Genomic DNA, 14,736 nt, shown 5'->3' with positions numbered 1-14,736 from the left:
GTCTGCAGCAGCACACAAAGCTGAAACCTCTGATTTTTAGCGGACACTGATGTGATTGAGGCTGTGGCGTGGCTGTGTGTGAGGCTTAAGCTTTGCTTAACTCTCCTGTCATCGCCTTTGAAGATGCTTCTAGCTCTGCACTGGGGAACCTTGGAGCGGGAGGGCATCTCTATGATTGAAGCTCCAGGGTTTAGCCTACTTCACTGTGTAACTGCGCTGCACAAATATCAGCTTGGCTTGCTGTGGTCAGGGGTGTTAAGCATATGTCTGCCTCTGAGTGACACCGGGGAGTAAAGCAGGCTTAAAGTGGACTTAACAGCCTCAAGATATTGGGTTGACATGAGCCAATTAGCCAACCCCAGTTTTCACACATAAAATGTAAAATAAAATACACATTTTCAAGTTCACACCAGGTCTATAACGGAGCCAAATCTGCAGGTTCATTAGTTTATTATTCATGTTCATTAGTTTCAATCATGTCTTTCGGTTTCCTGTAGCCATAAAATGTCTTAACATGAAAAATGAAGATGTCACTATTCAAACTGAGCTCTTTTTCGAGGAGCTCTTCAGCAGAGGCACTGCTGCATAGCAAAGCAGCAAGGCAAATGAGGAAGAATTAGCGCTGAATTTAAAAGAGGCTCGAGAAGACAAGCCACAGGATTTCTTGATTTTAAGCCATTTCTCCCTTAATGATCTTATTATGGCCAATTTTATCCTCTCTCCTAAAACACTGGACCTCTTGCATCAAGCAGCCCTTTTAAAAGACTGCACTGATAAAATGCTTTGTTAATTCAGTCCTTTCTCACCATTTCCATCCCTCCCCCTCTTTGTCAAACCTTTTCATTTCTCTCCTCCTCTCAAAGGATGTTTATGCTCTCTGTCCTCTTTCTCCTGCAGCCCTTTGTCTGTGTGGCTGGATGATTGTTTTCACCTGCCCACTGACATGATTACTACTCTGCTGACTCACTGATGATGGCCTGCTCTATTGACAGCAGCCACGGCTGTTGATGTTGATGCAGATGCTGTAGGAGTAGACACACAATGCTCATTCTGCTGGGCAGGGGGACATGACACACAATGTGTTTAAAAGGGCGCGGATGCACATTCGTAAATCACATGATTCATTTGGGATTAAAGCAGAGAAGCTGAAAACATCCATCCCTCCTTAAATAAACACAGGCAGTTTTCTTGTGGATCTTATTTGTCTTAAACAAATTAATGAAATGTGCCAGTAAGAGAGGTAATTTAAATCATTTCTCATAAATTTTGTCCTTGAATTATGAGTCATTTTCATCACAGTAGCAGAGAGATTGCAGTTTCCTGCTTTGCTTCATAGAAACACTTATTTTTTTAAGTGTCATAAGAAGAAAGATTTTGAATGCAGGAAGGAACAGGACAATATCACACATTTTTAACAGCCAACGGGAAGGATAAATATCAACTTGACTCAAGTTTCCAGTTATAAATATAAATTTTGTCATGGAATGTTGCTGCTAACACCCCGTTTATCTGAACCTCTTTTTTTAAAATCCTTATTTACACATTCATATCTTCTTTCTTTTAATTTGTTTAGATATTTAATGAAAAGGCATAACGGTCAGCATTTTTCAACAGTGACTAAACAGTGGTACATACCTGCTCGTTGTGCTTGTGTGAGCTTGGAGTAGACCACATCAGCTGACTCGATCAGCGTTTTGCTGGTTTGGATCAGCTACAATAAAAAGAAGACATGGAGTTAATTTGTAGAACACCTTAATTCCCTACCAGGGCCTCCCAGTATAGAAAAGAAATCAACCTCACCATTAAAAGCAATGACAGAGTGAATAAACTCGATCATCTAAACCTTGGATTATTTGCATTCATGTGGATATTACCACCCTCGACAAGGCAATCTCCAACACAACATGACACCCCCGCCCCCCTCCGAGACAGGACAATGTTCCTTGGATCAGTGCAAGGAACATGAAAAAGAGCTCAAGGAATTCATTCAGCTTCGACATTCTTCAGATCCGAATCCAATCGAGCATCAGAGGGATGTGCCAGAACAAGCCCAATCCACGGAGCGCAACCCCAAGCGGCACCCTCCAGGTCTGAAAAAATGAAACCACACTGGAAGAACCCCCAAAAACTGCAGTTCTTCGAAATGCCACTTGAAGGTGGTTCTAAAAGTGAATCAGTCCTTATAAGACACACATTAAAATTTACAGCAGAAAGAAGCAGGTAGGCGTCGGATAGCTAGCAAGCTGTTTGCTAGTCACCTCAGTTAAAGTAATTCACTGTGTTGCTGGTTTTGTCCACATTGGACATATGGAGTTATCTGACAAAGAATAAAAACCAAAACTGTCTTTTAAACAATAACTTAATGAAATACACAATTATAATCCATCGGATTCTTCCCAGTCAAAATTGACCGTTCAGTTTTAACAGCTCTTAAATTAGCATAACAAACATTTTTCACCACCAAATTCAGTTCAGTGGGCCATTTAGGGGGTCAAGGGCCAATGGGTGGGGGTGGGGGGGGGGGGGGGGGGGGGTGTCGAGTGGATTCCCATTCATTTCCTATGGCGCTCACTTTTGATCGGGAACACCACAGATGTAACTGGGTTGATAAAAAACACTCAAAATTCAATGAAAGAGGTGCTCATCACTTTATTACATTCAAGTGCATAGTGTGGAGGATGGCTTAAGGCCTTGAGGCAATCAGATGTAAAACACAATATTTATGAGTGTTTTAAGTTGTAAAGTTGTAAGTTGTAAAGATTTGAGTCGAACACGACAGGAAGCTTTTAATGATAGAGCTATGATACTGATAAGTCTGTTAAATTACAAAGTCAGCATTTTTGCAAGCTTTCTTTCCAGTCTTCAAAGCAGACACTTTCAGCACTACATTATATTTACTCTATAGTGTTTTTACTCTCACACACGCTCACACTGCACTGTATTATGTGTTTAAAAGCTGCATATTTTTCTGTGGTATAGTTTTATCTTCCTTTGTAAAATCAGCTGCTCTACTTCTGATATACTCCTTCATGTCTGTGATTGATCAGATGCTGCCAACACGGCTCTTTTCATGTGAACGAGCAGGGGGGAAATCTTGGGTTAACTTAACGAGTTGATAACCAGCTTTGAGTGACTGCTTATCCCAATTGCCAGTATTAGGGTAAGTGAATCCAGATAATGGAAAGATAGTCTGGGTATGCTTCGTAATACAGGGCTCTAAGCAACAGGATGGACTGCCAACATTACAGTGCCTGTCATCCCCTGAGGTAGCTTATGCCAGAGCTATTTTGGCAGGTTAGTGGTTTTAATGTTGTGGTCAATCAATGAATATAAAGATGAGAACAAATAAAAATGCTAAGAGGTAAACACTTCAAAAAAAAATTAGAGTTGTCTTTCCTGCCACATTGTTTTTGTTCATTTATAACAGATTTGATCCCCTCAGTCAGGGCTCAGTTTGAAGTATTTGGAATGAGCTCTTAATTGCTACGTTTACAGAGACAATAACAATTCAGCCTAACCCAATTAAGGCAACAAAGCTGCCATGTAAATGTCTGATTAGATTAATTCTGGTCAGATCATAATCAGAAAATTCTTTCGAATTAATTGGGCATATAAACAACACGGCTGAGATTTCTTTTGTCTTTTATGCAATTATATAAATAAGTTGGGTAAAATTCACGAGACGAGTGTACTTGCAAGCAACGTGTTTGGTATGTCAGCAGTTAATGAGTCTTAAAACAGACATTATTTCCTAATTATCTAACAAAACATGCTTTAGACAGGTCTCTCTGTTAGTATCAGTATTATTAATGGAAAAGTTATACTCTCAGCCGTAGACATCATACCACAGTGCTGATGAGGAGCAGCTGGACTATCGCTACAGCACAGAGGAGGAGGCTAATGAAGTTTCACACTCATGTGGGAGACAGGAAGTGGACTCTTAAAGTGTGTGTGTGTGTGTGTGTGTCATGCACATGCCTCTTCTTGTTTTGATCTTTTCAAGAAAAGTAGTTTAAATGCAGAAATTATGAAAAGGGAAGCCATTTGGGACAAAAATGTCATAATGGGTATGGGTTAAGATGACAATAGAAATAGAAAAAATGTTCATGTATAATATGTCATCAATCTATATTTCTAAATGAAAAATCTTCACTAAACCCCACAGACTGGAGTTAGTACTGTTAATTTCATGGCCATTTACAAAAGTGAAAAAAATATGCAGCATATCTCTAAGCTGCATTACATTCTGGTCTTGTAAGTAGCTCACACCTCTAACATAACACAATTAACAGAACAATTACTAGTGCTAGAAAAAACACTGGGAAATAAATCGGGGGAGGTGACGGGATTTATCACGAGAGAGAGAAAGAGAGAGAATAATGAACATCAAACAGACACTTGCACGTGTATGATTTTGCCATTTTTTTTCTAAAACAGAAACATGAGAGTTGGGACTTGTTTTTTGGCTTCTTCCCCAAAAACCTTTTTGTAAGTAGACTGGAGAGTTGGTTTGATAGGACCAAGCCTTCTGCTGTGAAGCCAAAGCAGACTGTACTGTACGTGGAGCTGTGCCCTGTGCTCCTACTGATGTGTGCGTGCATCTGTAGGTGTCAACAGCAGGAGCGCTGTTGACCTGAGCAGTGTGCATGCTACAACCTTTTCCTCACTACTCGTTCACTTCATCAGCTCCCACTAAGTCTCACAAGAGAGGAGGGCAGGACAAACAGCGGGTGATGACTAATTACAGGCAGCGTCCTCCAACCCCCTTTCTGAGCACAGCCAATGTCGAGTGGGTGAAAAATATGGTTTTCTTGCAAGAGAGGAGGCAAGACAGAGAAGGACGTGTGAAATAATACAATGAGTAACTGAAGCTATATAATCTGGCTGGTCATTGAGCTGGTTTGAGCAATGTTTAGAAGCCATGTAAAACTCAACCAGCTGTGTTAACACCTGAAATGTTAAGCAATCAGGCAATAAGGCAGGGAACAAGTTTACTCTCTGCTTTGCCTTTTTTTCTAGTTTACCTTTGTAAGCAGAGCATGTATGAAAATCTGCACGGGACAAGAAATGCAAATCACATCATCCCAGCACAGACTTTGTTGTTACACTTGAAGGCTTTATGCTTTGAGATCTCATCGTTTCCCCAAATCGATATTTACTTGGATGCTGCACGATAAAGGACAGGTGTTACTGTCTGTCCTCACACACGCAGCGCGAAATGTAATCAAGTGTCTGAATGTTTGTGTGAACTGAATTTTAATAACTGAAATTAAAAGGAAAACACAAAAGTACTTCCAGTGCAAAATTCAGAACCATTCACATAACATTTACGCACATCTGTATTATTAACGCATTTGTTTGCCTGACAGTGTCAAAGGTGGTGGCATTCACTCTTTTCTGTGTGTGCTGGTTTTTTTTTGTTTGTTGTTTTTTTACCATGTCATAGGCGTTCAGTACTTTGCGCAGCAGCTCAGGCACAACACCCTGAGCTTCCATGGTGGGATAGGTCTCGCTCAGGTCCACAGTTACCCTCAGCGATCTCTCGCTGTTCATCAGCCATGTAGACACCGTCAGGATACACTGCTTCATGTTGGCTGCAGGGGTCAGACCACAGAGCTCCTTGAAGGACACCATTGCATTCTGGGAAGAAAGCACCCACATAAGAAAATAGGAATCTGGCTATAAACAGGTTCAAATGGTGGACATAAAAAAGACTGTGTGACACATTTGTGTGGGCATTGTTTAATATATAAGTGATAGTGCTTATACTTAACCAGTTCCTGGTTCATTAATTTCAAGATCCTCCATTAATTAAAAGGAGACGTTAATGTTAAAATGCAAATAAATCAATAAACATAAATATTCTATAAACAGCATTCTGTGCCCTTGTATGTCATTGGTCTCAGAATAGCTGCTACAATGTTTATCTCAACTGCCAATGTATCCAGCAAAGGAAGATTCCTGTTGATATATTGCACTTGGTGACTGATGAAATCATAGTTGTCCTAATAGAATACAACTACATTTTACAGATCAGTTTAAGTAAAGAGATTTAATAGAGTTAAATAGACTTATGAGTTTCCCGCCTGATCAGAAACAACATACTTCAGCACAGTGTTTTTCTTGATGACCACGATGACCCTAAAATTATTCCCACTTCCTATAATATCAGTCTGCTCAAAAATAAATCATCTAAAATCTCTATCTCAGCAAATCATGTTTGCATGCCTATCACTGACGACTGAGCGTGATCCAAACCTCAGTCGCCCTCTTGTCACAGATTCAAGAGGCCTTGAGCATGATACTGAATCTTAAAGTACTTCCATTGATCAGTATGTGTCACTGTAGTAAGTGCAATGCCATCGTCGACAAGGATTGTTTCAGCCAAATCTTTAAAAACCTTGGGTAATTTTGCCTTTTTTAGTGTCTTACAGGTACTTGCTTGTGCAGTTAACTAAAACAAAATACAGAATTCTGCACAGCTGTCAATAGCACTTTAAATAAAACTGAAATGTGTTTATAGTCATGGAATTTATTTGCAACCTAATATTGAATCTGCTTACTAATTCCTCAAAAAGAAACCACCTAACATAAACATTTAGTAAGCACATACTCTAATTTCTTCTTTTGCTAGCGTGGGAATTTAAGCAAGCAGACTTTATCCTTGAGAACGAGTGAGGTGAGAGAAGAGAAAAGGATGGAGAAAGGGAAGGAGTGTGAACAAACAGTCATGTTTGAAGCATGAGTAACTGAAAAAGCAAAAAAAAGGAGAGGCAGTTAATGAGAAACACTGAGAAAACAAAAAGGTATGAGAGGGTGTTAAAATTTAGTGACGAAAGAGAGAGTATGAGATAGCAAGAAAACAGTTTAGTGTTTGGAAATTCGTCCACACAGTGGAGGCTGCTGCTTGGGAAACCAGCTGTCTCCCTGGGCTAGGCCTGCAGAAAAATCCCCATACGTTAGAGGACATGCTGTCACTGGGAGGCCCAACTTTACAGTAGACAAAGAGGGTGGTCAGGGGACACAGGATCTGTATGCTGAGCACCATACACGGTTAACACCCCTTGGACCGCTGAGCACAGCTACAGAGAAACACAATGGTGGAAGTGGGACAGCTCTGGGCCTCTGGATTAAAAACCACTGTGTGATTATGCGTGTGCCTGAACGATCAGCATGTGTGGCTGCATGTGTTTATGTCTCAGTGTGGTCTGAGCTAAAGTTATTAACATTCATTATGTTTTGTATAATTCCTCGCATGTGTGCTTGGGACGACACGAGTAAATGTTTTTTGATAATTGTTGAGCAATAAAAGCCGCAGTCTTTCCAAGCCATGGTGTTACAAAACCCAATGAGAGGCTTGTGTTTTTAATTACTCCCTTCCCCACTTTGTTCCTCTTCCAGCATTTCCCAAATGGGAGCTCTGTGTCCAGTTAGGACCTTGCTTTTGTTTCAGTTTGCCCTTTTCTGTCTGTCTTTCTGCTTCTATCTCCGAATCTCTTTCTTCTCTCTTGCCCGCAGCACTAAGTGATGGTGAACGCGCCAATGGTGGCCCACATGATTTTCAGCAAATAAAAAGAAAATCCAGGCTGGCAGCAGTTCTCATCCATCAACACTTTGTAACATTCACGGGCAGCAGCACTCAGAAAAGGACTTTATTCAAGTCTCCCGCAGAAGTAATTAATCTGCTGCGTAGATGGATCCACATATTAAAAATGCAAACTTATTATAATAGCTCACTGGTCAATGTTCATGGATTCCCTTAGTCTTTTTAATATTCAAATGTACTTCTTGTTCCTTTGTTATTCAAAGCAGAACACCTGGAAGCTTTGCAGCTTAAGGATGAAGGAGTCTTAGAAGAGCTAAGTGAGGTGAAATAATGCTTTTTATTTGAAAGAATGAAAGCAATCAAATAATTCATTTTGCTTAATATATTAAAAAAATAAGCGTGTGTGCACACTGAGTACAACAGATATGTTTTTTTAAAGAGTGTCTAGTTGTCGCCTTGTGGGTATTTGGCCACAGATCCTTTCATTCAGCTGTCTCCAGATCCACAGAACCGCTCTCTCTGCAGCTGGTCTGTACAAGCCCTTCCCATATGTCCATTATTTTACATTTAAAAGGCAATATGCCTCATTCTAAAAACACCTTTATTTGTTCTCTTTAAAGCCTCCCTCATAACTTCACCTCTTTCATCTATTTCATCAACTTTTATCTCTTCGTTTCAAAAAGGCGTATTTACATTTCAAACCAGAGGAAAATGTGGTTTAATAAGAGGCGCCAACACGATCGCATCAGCTGAACACACGTTCACTTTCAACCACCAAGCATTTTTCATGAAGCCTTATAAATTAAAATTCTAAAGCCATTTGTTATGAGAGATGAATCATAGCTACAGAACAAAGTCTGTAGGGTCTTAACTGTGACACATGGCACGCCTGCAACGAAATACTTAATCTGCATTAGTAATTTTATTTGACTCTTACAAAAGTAAGAATATTTATTAGGTTGTCAGAGATTTATAAGACAGATTGGGCCATATTTCATGACTTATTAATAATTTCTGCTGACAGACATCAAAGTAAAGATTAAGAGGACCTTATGACAAACTCAAGGTTTTAGTTCATGCCAAAAAGAAAAACATGTGATTATGCCACATGTCAAAATGTTTTGTCAAGCTGGGGATTTTTTTATTTATTCGTTTATTTCAGTCAGTGGTGCTGACTAACTGCTTGTATTAATAGGTTTAACTACACAAAAAAAATTTGAACAAAGAAAATCCTCTTCTGCATCACAGGATCGGTTTCACCCTAGAACACAAACGTATTTTCTCCCATGCTGATAGGTATAATGAAGCCCTTTTTCAGAACATGCCCATTTCCACAACAAAAAAATGCATGACTGCATGCCACGGGATCTCTAATCATCATTACATCTCTGCTAATTTAGTTCAGTCTGTCTTTTGTTTGCTTTACCATTAGACTGAGGTTGCTGCTATCTGAAGACAAACAGACCTCATGATCATGATACGTGAAAGCAATGTGCTGCATGCACCTCAAATTTAATTTCTACTTATAAAAAAACTCATCATCATTACATATTTGATCCAGTCAAGTTTGCCACTATAAAAATTCACCACTTATACAGCAAGTGTATTGAAGAACTAACTTTTTACCCCTTAAAAGCCTACTAAGAGTATGCCTGGAGGCTCTTCTCTGAACTGAGCCGCTTCTGTCATATTTCAAGCTGGCTTATAGAACAAAATGACTGAGTTTCCATCAGATGTTAGTGAGGATGAGCTCTGCCTATCCTTGAAAAAAGTCCAGAAACTTATTCTGTTAACAAAGAAAATATCACTACTTTGTTCCATGTGCACAAGTGTGTAAAGTGATTTACAGTAATGTTTAAAACTAGACTTTGAGGAAAAGATTAAATCTCCCATTTCTCTCCAGTGATGGGCTCCTTTACACATATGATCAATAGGCAAGTAAGAAGAACAAAAAGGCACATATTTATTAATTTTAGTCTTTTCTTTCACTTAGAAATCTACTATTTAGTGGAAGATGGAACACTGCTGTTGGAGCTGTTTCAGCAGTGTACAAAAATGACCTCCTTCAAACACGACAAAACAAGAGGCTGCCGACGTAAACTAGCAACTTAAGAACACACACACACAACAACAACAAAAAAAACCCCTCTAGCCAGCTCTAGTTGAGTTATAATTTGTAGGCAGCACAAATGGCACAAGCATTTATACCACTCTGCAGTTGCCACACACCATATATTAATGACCACCAACAAAGACACTGAAAGGCCCGTGCTGGTGCTTGTCAGACAAATATACACAGTGCTTACAAATCTTCATTTGAGCTGAGAGGAGCATTAAAATACTGCACTAAGTGCCTAGCAACCCACTCGTCATCCTGGGGCAGTAATTGTCCCTCATTAATGATTACACTATTCATAAACTTTAGAATTGTACACCAATGTCGCTTTATTGCCCCTTTCTTTTATTACATTAATAGAGCACAATTAGTGACAAGCCTCTATCCACGATAGCAAGTGAACTAAGTACAATGCAAAACATTTACAATGGATTTTATTGCTACGGATGCAATAAAATATTATGTAAATTTATTTTGAAAGCCTTGATATTATACAAATTATTAATTAAATGGCTAAAAAGGGTTAGTAAATATTATCAGCGTGTTTTATAACCTCAAAATCAGGGTAAAATGTTTAGAAAAAAACTGGTAAACTTAAAAAATAAACTACTCTAATGCGGTCTTTAACCTCCTAAGACCCGAACTCTTCCACAGCATGCATATTGGGGCCCGATGAATGTCAAAACAAAGAATTACCAGATATTTTTTTAACCTTTTTAAAAAAATTTTTTATGAAAAATAAGAGCCACATATGAGGATATTCGTTTAAAATTTCGATAGAAAAGTAGCAGTATAATGTCCTCGTAAGTGGATATCAGGCCCTTGTAGAGCAAAATTGAGTATTTTGGTCTAAATAACCCAAAATGTGATATCCACATATGTGGGCGCCAGGTCCTAGGAGGTTAACCTATGTGTGCTGAAAATATTGCATTATATAAGCCAGTTTAAATACCATATTACCACAGAAAATCATATCTGAATTTGATGTTCTACTGATCTGTACTGTGGAATCACTTATGGCAGTTTTTTCCTTGTACTTTTCTTTTAAATCAAAAGGAAGTGATGGGGGAAGATGCAGAGCACATCCACAAACTCCACCCCAGCCATCTATAGACTGAGAAGCCAGTTTTCGAACTGTAACTTAATATTTTCTTAGTATTTAGTTCCTTACCTGCACATTTTCTCTGAGGTCTGTGGCCTCCCTGAGAGGCTGGGTGGAAGCTCTGAAGAGCTCATCCACTACTTTGATTCCTGTGGTCTTGGTGGTGGTGTACTCCCGGGCCTTCCTACTCTTCCTGACATATATACCCCTCTTATGACCCTTTCCTCCACCACGTCTGTTGGTGATGGCCACGTGAACAAACAGGGTCGTGTTGGGTAAGAACTCTCCTGTAAGAGACTGTAGAGGGACATGCCTATAGCCTGGCTGTAGGCACTCAAATGGGATGGTGTACTGGCCAATGAACTCATCTCCGATGTAATCATCGTCTAGAACCACAAAACGCAGTACTGCAAGTTCAGGTAAATTAATCTGGAATTCAAAACTCTCATCAAAAATAGGGTTGTCACCATTCTGAGACACAGTCTTGGTTCTTTGCTCAGCACAGTCAGCTGGTATGCCATGGATCTCCACATATATGTAGGGCTCCACCACATCCCCTTTAGCAGCAGAACCACGAGGCTTGGGAAGATTCTGCCCACTGATGACTTTGATGTGAAGAAGCTGTGCAGACACTCCTGGAAGGGAGTCCCGAGCATTGGCACTAAAGTAGGACACCTCCGCCCTCATAATGGCTGGCCGTAAAACATACCCACAGTTGCCATTCTGCCTGAACCACCCTAGGTTGAGATCCATCATCAGACCTGGAGTCTGATAGTTCATGGCCACAATCTGGCAGCCACATTTCCAGAAATCCTGGGGGTTCATGTTGCTGGCATCAATCCTCATGGGAGTGGGATATACCCTGGAGAGGAAGCGCTTGTTATAGCAGACAAATTCTTCTGGAAACTCATTAGCAAACTTGTTTGCATCTACCTCATTGAAGGAACATATTTCCCAGTATTTTTGCTCCCTCTTAGAGAACTCAAAGTCCCTGAACTGGACTGACTTGCAGAGAGATACAAGATCAGACAGCTCTCTGCACAGCCTGAATATCTTACAGCCCAAGCCATTCAGCTGGTCTTTCTCATCATTTCCCACTCTTTGGGACATTTCCAGACCCTCCTCCTCATCTGTCACATCCCCTTCAGCATCACTGCAGCTGGGTGGCAGCTTCTTGCCTTTAAGGAGGATTTTACCTTTGAGTTTCTCAGGAGAGGGTAGGTAGTTTTCCTCCTTGTTGGGTGAGTCAATATACAGCTTGTCCCCGAGAATCTTCTTCGTGTGCTGTGCCATGACCCTCTGCTGGGGAATGCAACAGTGGGTCACTAAGCAGAGAATAAGGGGGTACTCAGAGCTCTCGAAAGCATATTGGTTGATAATGTCCAGAACTTTAGAGAAAGCTAGCTGTGAGGCTACCGAACTTCCCACATACACTACTGGTTCATTATCAGGGCCATCCCATACAACTACTTCAATGCTGCGACACCCCATCCTCAGAGCTCGGATGTAACTGCTGATGTCTGACGAACCCCAGAAATGGTCCTCCAGAAGGGAAGCATTATGCGAGGAGTTGATGTAGTAATGGGAAAGAGGCTGAGTCATATCCTGGCATACACGTTTGTGCTGGGGGTCAAAAATGTGGCATTCTGAGGACAGGAGGTAGTGTGTAAAACCGTCAATGGAGAGGTAGCCTCTCTCCCTGCCTTCAGCAGATGGCTCAAATTTCTGAACAATATCCCTGCACATGTCCTCTGTTACTCCTTCCACACCCTGCTCTACCTCTACAAAAAGCATCAGATCTTTGCTGTCAAGATATTCCTTGTTACTGGAGAACTGCACCAGCAGAAAGAAAATCTCTGGCCGTGTGCATAGCTCACAGTAGGCCTCAACAAAAGTGTCCAAGTTAATTGCCTCTCCGTACTGGTCTTTAGCTTTCTGGAGTTCTTTGAATTTCAGTTGTATCCTAGACTCTTTCATTCCAGGGTTGAGCCCCTTAATTATCTGGGTGGCTCTGAATAGGTCTATGTGTCCTTCCTTTTCCACATCTGCTAGCTCAAACACTGATCCAATCCAAGATGTTCGTAGACTTGGCTGACTCTGTTCCACCATATCCACAGTGTGGCGGCCATAAGACACCAGATACCTCAGGCCCATCACCCAGGTGCTGACAACATCTGCTGTGCTAGCCACTAAGTCTAAGGACTCGTAGTTATCCCCGTAGATGATAGAGAAAGCGCATTCATCAGGAAACTGATCAGAGAGACCATTGCTGCGGAGAACAGGAGTTTTTTTCCCCAAACGGACCTCCTTAATGCTCTTGATTTCCAGTTTAGCCTTCTCCGAATCTTTCTTGGATGGCTCCCAACGCAACCAGTGCATGTCCGGATCCAGCAGGAAGTAGCGGTTGTACATACGCGAGTTGGAGCGCACCTTCTTCATTTCACAACCCTCCATCATGAAGGCCATACAAGCAGCTGTGCTGTTGATCTTGCGGTCGCTCGGCATTGAGCTGAAGGATACCGTTTTCTTCCTCACCTGCCTCTGTTTGGAACCATCCTGGGAACAAAATGGGGTAGGGAAGAGTTGGATGAGAGAAAATGAGTTTCATGTTAGACATTATATGTGATTTCAAAAGCAGAAAGGAAACAAAAAGATAGCATTATGTCTATAGTTAAATATATCTATATGTGGATATGTAAATCCACACTGAATTAAATGAAGGAAAATCCCATACTATAGCTGCTAAAAGGTAAAGATAGACAACGATGCACCACTCCCATCTGCTAATAATTTAAATATGACAAACTATTAAATTTTAATAAGTTATTACTAATTATCAATCACACATTAATAACTTTAAATCACATATTGATTCTGATTTAGTAATGACTATTTCTTATAAACATTTTAAGAGATGAGACGCAGTGTTGGATGATACGATGGTATGATTTCTCTCATAGGAAAGCCCCAGAAATTAATCTGTTTTCAATCTTTTTTGTACAATATAGAATCTGAGAGAATGACAAACTGCAGTGAAACCTAATAATTTGAATAATTTGAAAAGGAGACATCGCTCTACACAGCCCTGGGCTAAATTTTTGTAAGTTTTAAAATAAAACTTGTAAAATGCAACTGGCAAACACCACCTGCAATGACATGCTGGAACGTTTTCAGCTTTTAGGTCTGTTAGTCTAACTGGTGAGAGTACACAGCACTGTCCTATTTCCACACAGAGCTGTGGTTAGCTAGATAGCCTGAATGCACATGGCCTGGTTTAAAACTTGGAAAATAGGCTTGCTGAATAATGCATAGCACAAAGAACAGTACATTAAAAACCTAAACCAAGCCACAAATTACTGCTATTTAAGACTCTAAGCACAACACCTTTGAGACTCTTTCAAAAGGGCATTTCCATTACTACAGAGCCATATCGGTAGCTATGGTTTGTTTAACCTCCAATACAAGATAAATGTAACCAAAGCCACTTAATTTGACCTTGTCTCTTGTATCTTCATCTTTTTTTGTTTTGTTTTTTGGAAAGCCAGAAAGGGCAGTCACCCTCAGGGCATCCCCTTAACACCTAAGACAGTGACTGCCTGTACAGGCCTGATAAATCTCCCCAAAGCATGGTCCAACTTTAGCCACAGTGAAACACCTCCGGATTATCCATCTTCCACCTGACAGCCAGAAGCAGATGATGCATAGCAACTCATCACGATTAATGAGCACCATTTTAGGCAGAGCTGAAGAAATGACATGATCATTACTCCACTTGTGCCCTTGTTTTATGACCTCTATCTCATTGTCCTACACATAAGCACTCAATATCATAATGTCAAAATCTTTAATTCTTCAGTGCTTCTGAGAATACCTCCTGGATAAGTTTAGTCAGTGATTACTGATCTTACCAGATGGTGTGCTTTAGCCCAATCATGCCTGGTCCACCCAGGTCAAAAAGGTTGCTTGCAATGT

General features: G+C 40.5%; 1 protein-coding gene across 1 annotated transcript in view; it reads right to left on the bottom strand.

Moving 5' to 3' along the window:
* LOC147332939 (inactive phospholipase C-like protein 2) overlaps positions 1 to 14,736 on the bottom strand; it is a 67,710-nt gene that overhangs the window by 14,897 nt on the left and 38,077 nt on the right. Inside the window, exons 2-4 of the mRNA XM_086289763.1 lie at positions 10,834 to 13,320; positions 5,437 to 5,640; positions 1,636 to 1,711 (exon numbers count right to left, since the gene is read on the bottom strand). Coding sequence (XP_086145889.1) covers positions 1,636 to 1,711; positions 5,437 to 5,640; positions 10,834 to 13,320 — 2,767 coding nt within the window. The remainder of the gene's footprint in view (positions 1 to 1,635; positions 1,712 to 5,436; positions 5,641 to 10,833; positions 13,321 to 14,736) is intronic.

This window comes from Aulonocara sp. 'chitande type north' Nkhata Bay, linkage group LG4, assembly GCF_057382095.1.
Source record: "Aulonocara sp. 'chitande type north' Nkhata Bay isolate Kocher_YH1m ecotype deep benthic linkage group LG4, A_spYH_male_GT1.1, whole genome shotgun sequence".
NCBI lineage: Eukaryota > Metazoa > Chordata > Actinopteri > Cichliformes > Cichlidae > Aulonocara > Aulonocara sp. 'chitande type north' Nkhata Bay.
This window is presented reverse-complemented; position numbering and strand designations above follow the sequence as displayed.